Source organism: Aquarana catesbeiana, linkage group LG13 (genome assembly GCF_042186555.1).
Source record: "Aquarana catesbeiana isolate 2022-GZ linkage group LG13, ASM4218655v1, whole genome shotgun sequence".
NCBI classification, from domain to species: Eukaryota; Metazoa; Chordata; class Amphibia; order Anura; family Ranidae; genus Aquarana; species Aquarana catesbeiana.
Window position 1 is genome coordinate 184,601,362 of NC_133336.1, and position 13,335 is coordinate 184,614,696.

The 13,335-nt window shown below is 45.4% G+C and overlaps 1 protein-coding gene across 1 annotated transcript; it reads right to left on the reverse strand.

The window, feature by feature from the left end:
* Positions 1–1,590: 1,590 nt before the first annotated feature.
* Positions 1,591–8,112, reverse strand: MCL1 (MCL1 apoptosis regulator, BCL2 family member). Its single transcript, XM_073609881.1, has 3 exons — positions 7,598–8,112; positions 2,650–2,897; positions 1,591–1,978 (listed from the first exon to the last, which is right to left on the reverse strand). The coding sequence occupies exons 1-3, from the start codon at positions 8,004–8,006 to the stop codon at positions 1,862–1,864; spliced, it is 774 nt and encodes a 257-aa protein (XP_073465982.1). The 5' UTR covers positions 8,007–8,112; the 3' UTR covers positions 1,591–1,861.
* Between the last annotated feature and the right edge of the window lie 5,223 nt (positions 8,113–13,335).

Consider the following 13,335-nt stretch of genomic DNA (forward strand, 5'->3'; position numbering starts at 1 on the left):
GGTGTTCAGCACCAAAGCCAAGCAGCTGCACGAAGCAAATTCCATAGGGAGCCTGATTTGTTTAAATGCTTCCAAGACTTTCCAGTTAATCCAACAGAGGAGGAAATGGGCAAGAATCAAACTATCCTGGAGCAGCAGATCAAGGGTCCCATCGCACCCTGGCATGGGCCTTCTGGGCTTGTCAAGGGTGCAGCGCTGTGTTCCATATTTTTTGCACAGTATCATGTGTCTCCAAGGTGCAGACAGCCTAGCCAAGTGAGGGCCCAAGCACTCATGCGAATGGGAAAAGGACTGAGGGACACTGAGCACTCTGTGGAAGAGGGGGACAGAGGATGATTCTGATGTGATGGAGGGGCCCCATTTTAAACTGCAATGCCTTAAGACTGCACACTTTTAAAAGTGCCAGGAGAAAAAAAAAAAAAAAAAGTTGGGTAACACTGACCTAGAGTATTCTACAACCAGCACCATGTACTTGGGTATTATAGATGACCAGTTCTCTTAGGTCATTTACCCCAACAGAAGTCCACCATTTGTGAAATACAAGTATATCAATTTGTATTATTGCTATCCAATTGGCTTTAGTCTTAATTCAGGAACCCACTCACTCTAATAATGCAAAGATACAAATATAACCAAAATAGGCATTTTATTGAACATAAACAAAAAAAAAAAAAAAAAAAAAAAAAAAAAAAAACCTGTTAGCACCACATAAAGATACCTATGGTTTCAAAAGATTAACAACTGGTACTCCTTGACTGCATGTCAAGAAACAAAACCAATCGATCCTTTACAGGTTAACATAACCTAAGTTTAGGAGGGGGGGAAAAAAAAAAAAAAAAAAAACTCTTGGGAATTTCAAGGTAAGATAAGATTTTTCTTTCCTTAAAAACATTCAACAAGATATAAGCCTAAGAACCTCATGGGAATTTGGTGATTGAAAAATGTTAGCTTTGCATTTGAAGATCAAGTGAGGTCTTTGAGAACATGTCACAAAAAAAAAAAAAAAAAAAAAAAAAAAAAAAAAAAGAAAAAAAGGAGCCATTGGAAGAAGTTTTTCCAGCAAAAAAGGAGCTCACCAATCCACTAGAATTATTCAAAGTGGAATTTTCCATAGTGACCAGTGTATTTATATATTAAAGGAGGAAGCATAGCATATAAATAGCATCGGTTTCAGGTTAATACAATTTTAGGACTATTCAATGGATGAGTCTTTAATGTGCAGAAAAAAATAAAAATAAAATAAAAGCAAAAATAGACTTCCAAGATTCTTAAGTCCTAATTTTTCCCTCTTAAGTTGAAAGGGGGGGGGGAGAGTAATAAGTGAGTGGGGAGAAAAACACCAACTGCCATTCTGTAGGGTATAAGGTCACAAACATAAAATTCACAATGGTAAGATGTATTGTACACAGCTAGGTGGCACAGCTGTACACCTTACAGAACAGCTATACATATTTACACATATATATTTTACTTACAGGCGCAGAGTTATCACTTATGGTCTCAACTCCCTTGGTGCCATTGGATGGCTTTCATTTGGGCACCAAAGGAGTTGAAAGATGTGTACCTTTAATTTTCAACAAAAGTTCACACTTTTTGCGAAAATATATTAATTTATTTGTAGAAAAAAAAAAATAGACTCTAAACAATGACAAAGATGGCTTTTGTCAAGAATATTCTTTTATAAAAATAAATTCTCCTCCATTGTCAAAGGAATAGCCCAAGCTTGCATTGCATCCGACTCTGGCAAATGTTGGGTGGCAGAGCAATAAATATCTCCTCTTTCATACGGTCTCATACAAGACCTGAGCGAAGACTGTTGGTAATTGTCAGTATCGGTTAAAAACAAAAATCAGACATGAGTTCACCGGATCATGTATGCCAGGCTTGCTCCAAGACCTGCTACTCCTGCAAAGGCCATCAAAACAGTCCTCAGTCCACTTTCATAGTCCTCAACATGGAAGAATTCCACACAGCCCTCCTGTAAGGCAGAAAGAACATTAAGTCTCCTGTTAATTCACCAACAGCTCATTCAAATAGTAAAACTAGTAACATTTATAGGATTAGACATATAAAGTGGTAAAAGGTTTGTCTCTACCCTGTCTTGAGCGGCACTAAAGGAGAATAACTTGGCTAAAAGCAAAACTACACCACTATACTAGTGACAGCCATAGTAGCACTGGGTAAAACTCATTCACATTGGGCCGTATTGCCATCTGTGTCCAATTAGGGATTTTTGTCTGCATTTCCAGTCGACAAAACCGAAAGTGAGGGAAACTCTTGGGATTAGACATCTTTATTTTCTCAATCACTTTTCTTGGGCAGAAAAGCCAGACTGATATGCCTAGCTGTTCCAAGCCTGAGTCTCAAAGTTATGAAGCTACAGGTTAAAGTAAAGGTCAGGAAACTATCATTGGAAGGAGAGGTCACCAGTGCAACCTCTTTACACAGACATCAGACCCTTCAGGTTGAAAGATTCTGCAGGCTGTGGATATGCTCTGGGGGTGGGGACACTTAAAAGGTCATCTTTTTAATCACATCCTAAAAGGTCTGCCACATCTCCAAGATGTGCCATCTTCCCATGGTCTGTATCCTGGAAATTCCCATTCTTCAAAGATCCAACAGGAGTTCAGCAATAGCACAAATGCTTACCCAACCATTGTGTTGTACAATCCATTCTCTCTTTTGGGTCATAAGATAATCTGCAAAGTTGTCTGCAAGTTGGCGAGTGCAGTGCTCCAACTTTATGATCTTCAGATGTTTGGCCACAAAAGCACCGAAGCTTATCAAGGTAACAATCCGACCCCAGTTCGTAATCCCATCGTTGAAGACCATAGAAGGAACTTCGGACAGTCTTTGAATGTCGTTTTCATCTTGTATAGGCAACCTTTGCAACATTCCTGGGAAAGAGAGAAGACTACTAAATATCCAAGTAAATATCTGGAAAAACATTTCCAGTGATAGCTTCAGCAAAGCCAGGCACAACACATGATCAGAATTTATTCAGCCTAAAGTTAGTCTGTTTTGTGAGAGTGTCAAATGTCCACCACTTAGAACCAAAGCCATTTCAAGATGCAAACTTTAACAATGGCTGATAGGAGGAATGCTGAAGGGAAGACATTAAGAAACTGGTTACCATCGATAGCTCACAGTTGACATGCTGATGGACAAAGTGCTTTCTTCTACACTTTAACCTTAAACCACGTAGAGGGTTCTTTTCTGCAAGAGCGGCAAGGATGTGGAATTCCCTTCCACAAACGGTGGTCTCAGTGGGGAACATCGATAGTTTCAAAAAACTATTAGATAAGCACCTGAATGACCGCAACATACAGGGATCTACAATGTAATACTGACATAATCACACACAGGTTGGACTTGGACTTGTCTTGCAAGGTCCTTTATTCCATACTCAGTCATTGACCTGGAACAAGTATTTGCATGTCAGATGTTTTGATGCTTCCACTGGTTGCATTCTTGCTCCAGGTCAAAGACTGCCTTATTAGTGGAAAAAAAAAAAATCTGACCTTGTACCTTCAAAATTAAGTGTTCTCTTAAATTTCTATCCTCAAAAAGGGTTCCCCTTTAAAAAGAAAAGCAATACTACAGCTGATGCTCATAACTATAATAGGTTTCCCATTGCTGTCAAAAGATGAAATTTGATTGGCTGCTGCAGGCAGCAATTCCATTTTAGCTTCAGTTACTGTAAATCAGCCCACAGCTGTTCCCATTCACCACTAAAACAGTAACTTCTGCAATGACAAAAGCAGAAGGAGCCCTGGTGCAACAGCTTTTTGACACATCAGCTCAGTTCACAAAGTGCAATAATGGAATGCAGACTCCCAAAGCAACCCATTTTGGTCAGTGTATTGCCTCCAGAATAAGACGATGTGTTGCTTTCTTAAAAATAAGACCACTGTCAAAAAAAAAAAAAAAAAAAAAAAAAAAAAGAAAAAAAAGCCATCACTGCTGCACAGAAATCTGGGAGGACTGACGGAAAGCCAGATGCATGGATACAAATAAGGACCTATTCACTAAAATGCAGCACTGCTTTTACTGCACTCAAATGTGCAACAATTCTGATCAAACTGTTCTATCCACAAACATGAAACTCAAGTGTTGAACATTTTGCACACAATGGACTTTCAATACCTAAAAGCCTCCATTTCTTAGATATTTGTATTTACTATAGTTTTTATGCCAACTTCCAACTGGTTCTATAGTGCACTCCAATAGACAACTTAAAGAGCGCCTCTCCCCAACAGACAACTCAGAAGCTCACAATTCTTGAGAGGCTGCAATGAAATAGGAACCACAGAAGGAACCCTAGTTGAGGAAGCTATGGGGTTCACTGATCAGACAGCAATGGTGAATTGATCTATCTACACTGCCCACTAATATTAGGAAAAGCACTGGCCAAGTTCCAGAAGCAAGGTAGCCAATGCTCCTTAAAATTACAGATGGTGCCCAATTTAAGGTTCTCAAGTCACATCAATGGAGCTAGTCACATCAATGGAGCTAGCTTACTCCTGGGAAGGGACAAACTGCCCTGCATTCCATATTCATTTGTCCACGCCCGTGTGTTGAGGACAACATGTTACACTCTGTTTCTATTCTTCATTCACGACCAATTTAGAAAATTCTTGCCTGTGGTGTCAAATATGCTAGGTATGGCAAATTACTTAAAACGTTCTACAGTTTAGGGATCACTCAAATGCAGGGGTCTCCAAACTTAAACAAAGGGCCAAGTTTACCATCGTTCAGACTTTTTTTTTTTTGGGGGGGGGGGATGCAAGGTAGCCAGTGGCAGTAGATAATGTCCTGACATCCTTGATGCCAGTGTAAGAAGGAACAGCACCCAGGCCACAGTTTGAAGATTACTGATCTAATGTACTGCAAACTGTAGGTATAATTTGAAGCAAGGGACCTGAAACATTTCAAGGTTTCCACCAGAGAAAATATATATATATATATATATATATATATATATATATATATATATATATATATATATATATATATATATATATATATATATAATTTTTTTTATTTTAAAGGTGATAAACCTGGGTAATAAAGTTAGTGAATTGGTCCCAAATCAAAACAGTGATTAAACAATAAAATCCAGAGTGGAGTCAACAGAATAGGCTCCAGTTGCTGCTAGTTACTGGCCTTTACAGAATGCAAGAAGAGATGGACCTGGCAACTCAATGTTTTACCAAACCGTAGTGCCACAAAACTGACATAACCAGATGGAGGAAGTGTTGAAGATTAAAGAGAAAAAAAAAAGTATTTTTTTTAGTTCATTGCTCAACGTTGCAAAACAGGATGTTTGAAAACACAACCTAAATACCAAACTGGGTTTCATTTTCCTCTCTGCCTTGCTAGAATTGTCTGGAAAAACACCAGATTATCAATGGAAACCAGGGGGGAGGAAACCCTGTGCTGGAATAATGCATTATTCAAAGGGGACGGTCATAAATTATAGAAGAATTTAAACAGGATGCAGCTTGCAAACCAGCAGGGGTTACTGCAGTTTAAATTCTCTGGTCTAGGCAACATGCCTCAAAAAGCACCAAGGATAAAAAGATTGGACAGGGAGACAAAAAAAAAAAAAAATAAAATAAAAAAAGTAAACTTTAGAACATAAGGGCATACTGCAACTCAGTGGAAATTTCCAGTGAACCTGGAACCGTTCTTATCTGATAACACCGATTGTATCAATAAAACGCCTACACAGTCGAAAGTATGACTGCAACTAGAAGGGGCAAAGAGCTGCCAAACAGGCACTTATGGGCAAAGCTGCTCACATTTTTTGACCTGTCACAACAGCTGTGACCACCTCAGAACCCATCCAAAGGGTGAGATTACTGCACAGGACAGAGGCTGCAGGTGACAGCTGACCTGACATGGTAAAATCTGTGCAGCTTGATAACACAAACTAGAATACTCAATCACAAAAAGGTAATCCAGAGCAATACAAGAAGACTGTTTAATAAAAGGAAGGTGGATATGAGATCTATATGAATAATTGCTAATCCAGCAAAACTGGCTCCTCAACTTGTGAGCAACGAACAAACAGCGGCCACACATGGAGCAGGAAGAAGATCGGTATGTGAGGTGGAGTCTCAGCATTGCTGTGTGTTTGCTGTACACCACGTATACACAAAGCTGCATCCAGCTGGATCTGGAGGGATCAGAGGCAGGGAGTGTGCGCACCGAGCAGCTCAGGCCCACCACATGCAAATAACACACCAAGAAAAGCACAAAGAGCGCTATGCAAATCCGGCATCGACTCCAACACAAAATAAACGTACAACATGAACAGCCGGCAACACCGGGCCACATTTCTGCACACACATGCATATTATCTCCCCCCCCCCCATATCTGCATTCTCCTACCAACTAAATTTGCTGTGCTTTATATACATGCACATAGCAACAAAAAAAAAAAAAAAAAAAAAAAAAAAAAGGTGTCTAGCATAAGGAAAAAAAATATTCAAATGAATTAACTGTTTAAAAGTCCAATAACCAGCTTAAATTAGAAAAAACTCCACCCCTACACTTCTCTTATATAAATGTATGCCTGCAGTATTTTTGTTAAAAAAAAAAAAAAAAAATTTAAAGGGATTTTTTTTTCTCATTGGCAGTGAGTGCATTTGTTCCCCTTTCTTCAAGGGACAAAAAAAAAAAAAAAAAATTATTTTCTCCTGAAAGGTTAAATATTTTAGGACTTTGTTTTAATAGATGTATGAAAAATCCATCCAGAAAAAAAAAAAAAAAAAAGGAAGAAGATTAAATGGCTCTAAATAAACCCCCCCCCCCTCCACTTTTTTTTTTTATTTCTCTACTCTTTAATTTTAGGATATTCAGCAAGTTTTTGCTTTTAAATTTAGACATTGCACAAAAATATAAGTTTTAATATTTAAGGATATTAATCACTAAAATGTACTTTTTTTTTTTAGATAAATATCCCTATATTAAAGCTTCATTTTTCATCTTTACCCCTGCTTGGATAATCTCTGTACAGAGGTCAGTGGCGGTCCCTCTTTCTATGGAGGAGATCAGTGGCAGTAGGTGGTCCCCCTCTCTATATGGAGATCAGTGGTGGTGGTCTCCCCCTCCCCGATATATAAGGTAAGTCCTGGTAGATGCCCCCCCCTCTCTATACAGAGGTTGGTGTGTGAGGGTCTCTCATACACATATATATATATATACACACACACACAGATAGAAGGTAAGTGGTCCCTCTCCATATGGTGATCAGTCCCGGTAAGTGGTCTCCCCCATATATAGGAGGTAGGTCCCAGTAGGTGGTCCTCTCTCTATGGAGGAGATCAGTGGTGGTAGGTGGCCCCCCTTTCTATATGGTGGTCAGTCCCGGTAGGTGGTCCCTCTCTATGGTGATCAGTGGCAGTAGGTGGCCCCCCCTCCCTCTATGGTGGATATATATATCCGGTAGGTCCCCCCCCCATTCTCTCTATGGTGATCAGTGGCAGTAGGTGGCCCCCCTCCCTCTCTCTATGGTGGTCTCTCATATATATGTAGGCCCGGTAGGTCCCCCCCCCCATTCTCTCTATGGTGATCAGTGTGTGGGACTCACCTTGGAAGGCCACCTTGTGTTTGTCGATGATCTCGGTGCTGACTCTGCGGAGGGTGGTCTGGGCCTTGGTGTTGCTCTCAGCCCCTTTGCTCCCCCCGGTCTCATCCCTGAAGAGGGTGTAGAGGAGTTGTCGGGTCTCCATGGTGAGGGTGTCCGGGGGCCCCTCGGTAGGGGTGAGTGGAGGTGAGGTGGATCCCCGGGAATCAGACTGCACTTCCATATCCTCGTCCTCATCCAGCTCGCCCTGGGAGTTGGGTAGGGAGCCGTCCCCGTTGTAGTCTATGGGCCTCCTCCAGTTGTCCTTGTCTAAGGCGACCACCGGGGCGTCCTTGGAGGGGAGCACCCCCGCTCCGTACAGCAGGTGACACGGGATCATTCCGCTATTTCTAAACCGAGCAGGGTTCATCATATTTTTAAGCAACGGAAATGTACGGTTACTACGCGTTGAGTTCCCTTACTTATCGGTATCACGGCCTGAATGAACGCCCAACACTTGCAGAGGAGGTATTTAAGGCGCGACGTCACTGACGTAAACGTGTGCCGTACACTCCTATGCTCCGCCCGCGGAATAATCTTGTAGAATCCCAGCCAGTGTCCGCACACTTCCGCCCTTACCTAATATAGGATTCCGCTCAGACGTGTCATAATGGCGCCCTGCATATTCTGTGTTGTCCAGTCCAAAGCAAACCCGTCCGTGACATCATGAGAAAAGACATAGTGAAAGTACACACAATGCCACCATACATTACCATAAACAAATAAAGAACTGTTGTTAGGGAGTCCCCTCACACATTCCCAATTCTTGGGGCTCATTCACACCTAGGGTTGCCACTTCATCCTTTTAAACCCGGATACATATGAATTACACAGGTTCTGAGGCTAATTTAATGCAGATAAGGCACCAAGTGAGTTTCATTACCACCTTAACCAGCCTCAGAACCTGTGTAATGAATATGTGTTCCGTTTGGAAGGGATGAGGTGGTAACCCTATTCACACCGTGTTTATTCAGTTGCGTTGCCCAACCGTGTTGACTAGGGATGAGCCGAACACCCCCCGGTTCGGTTCGCACCAGAACCTGCGAACGGACCGAAAATTTGCACGAACGTTAGAACCCCATTGACGTCTATGGGACTCGAACGTTCAAAATCAAAAGTGCTCATTTTAAAGGCTAATTTGCATGGTATTGTCCTAAAAAGGGTTTGGGGACCCGGGTCCTACCCCAGGGGACATGTATCGATGCAAAAAAAACTTTTAAAAACGTCAGTTTTTCCTGGAGCAAAAAAAAAAAAAAAAAAAAGTGAAATATTCCTTTAAATATCATACCTGGGGGGTGTCTATAGTATGCCTGTAAAGTGGCGTGTGTTTCCCGTGTTTAGAACAGTCCCTGCACAAAATGTCATTTTTAAAGGAAAAAATCTCATTTAAAACTGCTTGCGGGTTTAATGTAATGTCGGGTCCTGGCAATATGGATGAAAATCAGTGAGACAAATGGCATGGGTACCCCCCAGACCATTACCAGGCCCTTTGGGTCTTGTATGGATATTAAGGGGAACCCCGCACCCAAATTAAAATAAGGAAAGGTGTGGGGCCACAAGGCCCTATATACTCTGAACAGCAGTATACAGGCGGTGCAAACAAGACAGGGACTGTAGGTTTGTTGTTAAGTAGAATCTGTTTGTAATTTTTAACGGGTACATTTTTAATGTGTTTAGCTCCAGCCAAAAAATCTTTTTTAAGCTTTTTGGAAAACATAGGGAAGGGTTATCACCCCTGTGACATTTCTTTTGCTGTCTTTCCTCCTCTTCAGAAGATTTCACCTCACTTTTTGTCCCAATGACAAATGTTTTTTGAAAACGTGGGTTTTTGTGTGGAGCAAGGATTGGAAAGCATCAGTGGAAAGGAGAAATGTTTTTCCCATATTAACTCTTACAGGAGAGAATTTTCCTTCCTAGGGGTAGATTTCATCTCACTTCCTGTTGTCTCCTTCCGTTTGCAAGTAGGAGTCGTTTGTAAGTTAGATGTTTGAAAGTAGGGGCCTGCCCTATATACTCAGCAGAAATGTGGGCCTTAGGTGTTGTTGTGGCCACAACACTGTAAGCCCTCACAGGGCCCTGCTGTGAAATATTAGATCAAGAATTGTAATTACATGCCCCTGTTGAACAAGGGCAGAAAAATTGGGCCTTTGGTGGTGGTGGTGCCACAACACTGTAAGTCCTCACTCGCTCTTGGTGGGTGCAGAAATGGGCCCTGCTGTGAAATATTAGATCAAGAATTGTAATTACATGCCCCTGTTGAACAGGGGCTGAAAAATAGGCCTTAGGCACTGGTGCTGGTGCCACAACACTGCAACCACTCACAGATACTCTAGTTGGAACGCAGAAATGAGCCCTGCTGCAAAGTATTGCATCAAAAATTGTAATAACACGCCCCTGTTAAACAGGGGCTGAAAAATTGGGCCTTAGGCACTGGTGCTGGTGCCACAACACTGCAACCCCTCACAGATACTCTAGTTGGAACGCAGAAATGAGCCCTGCTGCAAAGTATTGCATCAAAAATTGTAATTATAGGCCCCTGTTAAACAGGGGCTGAAAAATTGGGCCTTAGGCACTGGTGCTGGTGCCACAACAGTGCAACCTCTCACAGATACTCTAGTTGGAACGCAGAAATGAGCCCTGCTGCAAAGTATTGCATCAAAAATTGTAATTACATGCCCCTGTTAAACAGGGGCTGAAAAATTGGGCCTTAGGCACTGGTGCTGGTGCCACAACACTGCAACCCCTCACAGATACTCTAGTTGTAACGCAGAAACGAGCCCTGCTGCAAAGTATTGCATCAAAAATCGTAATTACACGCCCCTGTTAAACAGGGGCTGAAAAATTGGGCCTTAGGCACTGGTGGTGGCGCCCAGAACCAAAAATGTTCTTACAAGCTATCAGCGTGATGATTGAGGAGGAAGAGGATAATTACTCAGGGATAGTCACTCAGCATCAGCATAGGCAGTCTTTGAAGGGATCTGAGATTTCAAAAAAAATTATTCAGTTACATCAGCATCAGGTGCTTGGTAGCTGGTGGTGATCCAAGACTGATTCATTTTTATGAAGGTCAGTCGATCGACCGAGTCGGTGGACAGACGCACCCTGTGATCGGTTACAAAGCCTCCAGCAGCACTGAATGTGCGTTCTGAAAGAACGCTGGATGCAGGACAGGCCAGTAGCTCAATTGCATACTGTGCAAGCTCTGGCCAGTGATCCATCCTCAAGACCCAGTAACCCAGAGGATTTTCGGTGGGAAAGGTGTCCAAGTCAGATCTTGCCCCTAGGTATTCCTGCACCATGTAAAACAGACACTGGCGATGGTTGCTGGAACCGATCATACCTTGGGGCTGCGGACCAAAAAATTGTCTGAACGCATCGGTCAGACGGCCACCTTCTCCACTGCTCCTTCTTTGACTGACCGAAGCCTCAGCAACACGTTGTCCAGAAACAGGAGTTTGTAACCTCCCAGTCTCTGGAAACGCGTTGCACAGACCTTTCTGCAAGGCCTCCCGAAGATGTTTCATCCTCTGCTCCCTCTGCGATGGCAAGATAAGGCAGAGGCGTAACTAGAAACCTTCATACCCCGGTGCAAGAAATCATGAAGGCCCCCCCCCCCCCCGAAAAGCATGATTTTGATACTATATTTTTTCCACTGTACAACAAAGTAAAACATTTCTGTTTCTGATTTCAACTTACCGTAACTGTCCCCAGTGCAGCCAGTGTCACCATTGCAGTCAGTGTCACCAATGCAGCCTGCCCGTGTCCACCTGTGTCCCCAGTGCAGTCTGTGTCCCCAGTGCAGCCGGTGTCCCCAGTGTCCCCAGTGCAGACAGTGTCCCCAATGCAGACAGTGTCACCAATGCAGCCTGCCTGTGTCCACCTGTGTCCCCAGTGCAGCCAGTGTCCCCAGTGCAGCCGGTGTCCCCAGTGCAGCCAGTGTCCCCAGTGCAGCCAGTGTCACCAATGCAGCCTGCCCGTGTCCACCTGTTTCCCCAGTGCAGTCTGTGTCCCCAGTGCAGCCGGTGTCCCCAGTGCAGCCGGTGTCCCCAATGCAGCCGGTGTCCCCAGTGCAGCCGGTGTCACCAATGCAGTCTGTGTCACCAATGCAGTCTGTGTCCCCAGTGCAGCCGGTTTCCCCAGTGCAGCCGGTGTCCCCAGTGCAGCCTGCCCGTGTCCACCTGTGTCCCCAGTGCAGTCTGTGTCACCAGTGCAGCCGGTGTCACCAATGCAGTCGGTGTCCCCAGTGCAGCCGGTGTCCCCAGTGCAGCCAGTGTCCCCAGTGCAGCCTGCCCGTGTCCACCTGTGTCCCCAGTGCAGTCTGTGTCACCAGTGCAGCCGGTGTCCCCAGTGCAGCCGGTGTCCCCAGTGCAGCCGATGTCCCCAGTGCAGCCTGCCCGTGTCCACCTATGTCCCCAGTGCAGTCGGTGTCCCCAGTCCAGCCAGTGTCACCAATGCAGCCAGTGTCACCAATGCAGCCTGCCCGTGTCCACCGGTGTCCCCAGTGCAGACAGTGTCCCCAGTGCAGACAGTGTCCCCAATGCAGACAGTGTCACCAATGCAGCCTGCCCGTGTCCACCTGTGTCCCCAGTGCAGTCTGTGTCCCCAGTGCAGCCGGTGTCACCAATGCAGCCGGTGTCACCAATGCAGCCGGTGTCACCAATGCAGCCTGCCCGTGTCCACCAGTGCCACCTATGTCCCCAGTGCAGCCTGTGCCACCGGTGCAGCCTCAAGGGGGTGGTGGTGGTACTGGAGGGGGGTGGTGGTGGCACTGGAGGGGGGGTGGTGGTGGTACTGGAGGGGGGTGGTGGTGGTACTGGAGGGGGGTGGTGGTGGTACTGGAGGGGGGTGGTGGTGGTACTGGAGGGGGTGGTGGTGGCACTGGAGGGGGGTGGTGGTGGTACTGGAGGGGGGTGGTGGTGGTACTGGAGGGGGTGGTGGTGGCACTGGAGGGGGGTGGTGGTGGTACTGGAGGGGGACCTCTTACTGATCCCATCCCCCCACCACCACCACTGATCTCATCCCTATCCCCCCACCCCCCATCTCCTCTGTTGTAGAGGTGATGGGGGGTGGGGGGGATAGGGATGAGATCAGTGGTGGTGGAGGGGGGATGGGATCAGTAAGAGGCAGAGCCGCAGAGGTGGTGGAGGTTGGGATCGATCGATTGGAGTGCAAAATGGGGACTTACCGCCAATCAATCGATCGATTCCCCCTCCTCAGAAGTCAGAACGAAGTCAGAAACAATCCTTCGGAATCGGCGTGCCTGCTCCTCCAGCCCAGGATGCTTTGCTTGCCTCAGGACAGGACAGGTCACACGCCACCGTAGGTACTGCACACTGCACAGAAGCAGAGGGCAGAGCTCCTCCCCCGCCTTCAGTGAATTGGTGTGCTTCATTGTCCTCCCCGCCTCCCTTCCAGTCTCTCTTTCTGGATAGGCGGGGCGGAGCCCACACAGCCCCTCAGGCCTCAGCTCAGCGCTTCTCGTGCAGCCGGCGTAGCGGGTGAAAGCCCCCCTCCCTCCCGACACAGTGAAACATGATGGAGACACACACACACACCTCCGGACAGTCAGGTGGGCCCCTCACACGGCGGGCGGACCCCTCACACGGCCGGCGGGCGGGCGGCTGATGGGCCCCTCTGAAGTGGTGGAGAACTAGGGCCCAGTCGCACTTGCGACTGTTGCTACCCCTATAATTCCGCCACTG

What these genes read in the sequence shown, in the direction of transcription:
- MCL1 (XM_073609881.1), bottom strand. Translation starts at nt 8,006, where the DNA reads ATGATGAACCCTGCTCGGTTTAGAAATAGCGGAATGATCCCGTGTCAC. An exon ending in ACACAAGGTGGCCTTCCAAG is followed by an intron (nt 2,898 to 7,597) that starts GTGAGTCCCACA and finishes TCTCTTTCCCAG; the next exon opens with GAATGTTGCAAAGGTTGCCT. An exon ending in TTGTACAACACAATGGTTGG is followed by an intron (nt 1,979 to 2,649) that starts GTAAGCATTTGT and finishes TCTGCCTTACAG; the next exon opens with GAGGGCTGTGTGGAATTCTT.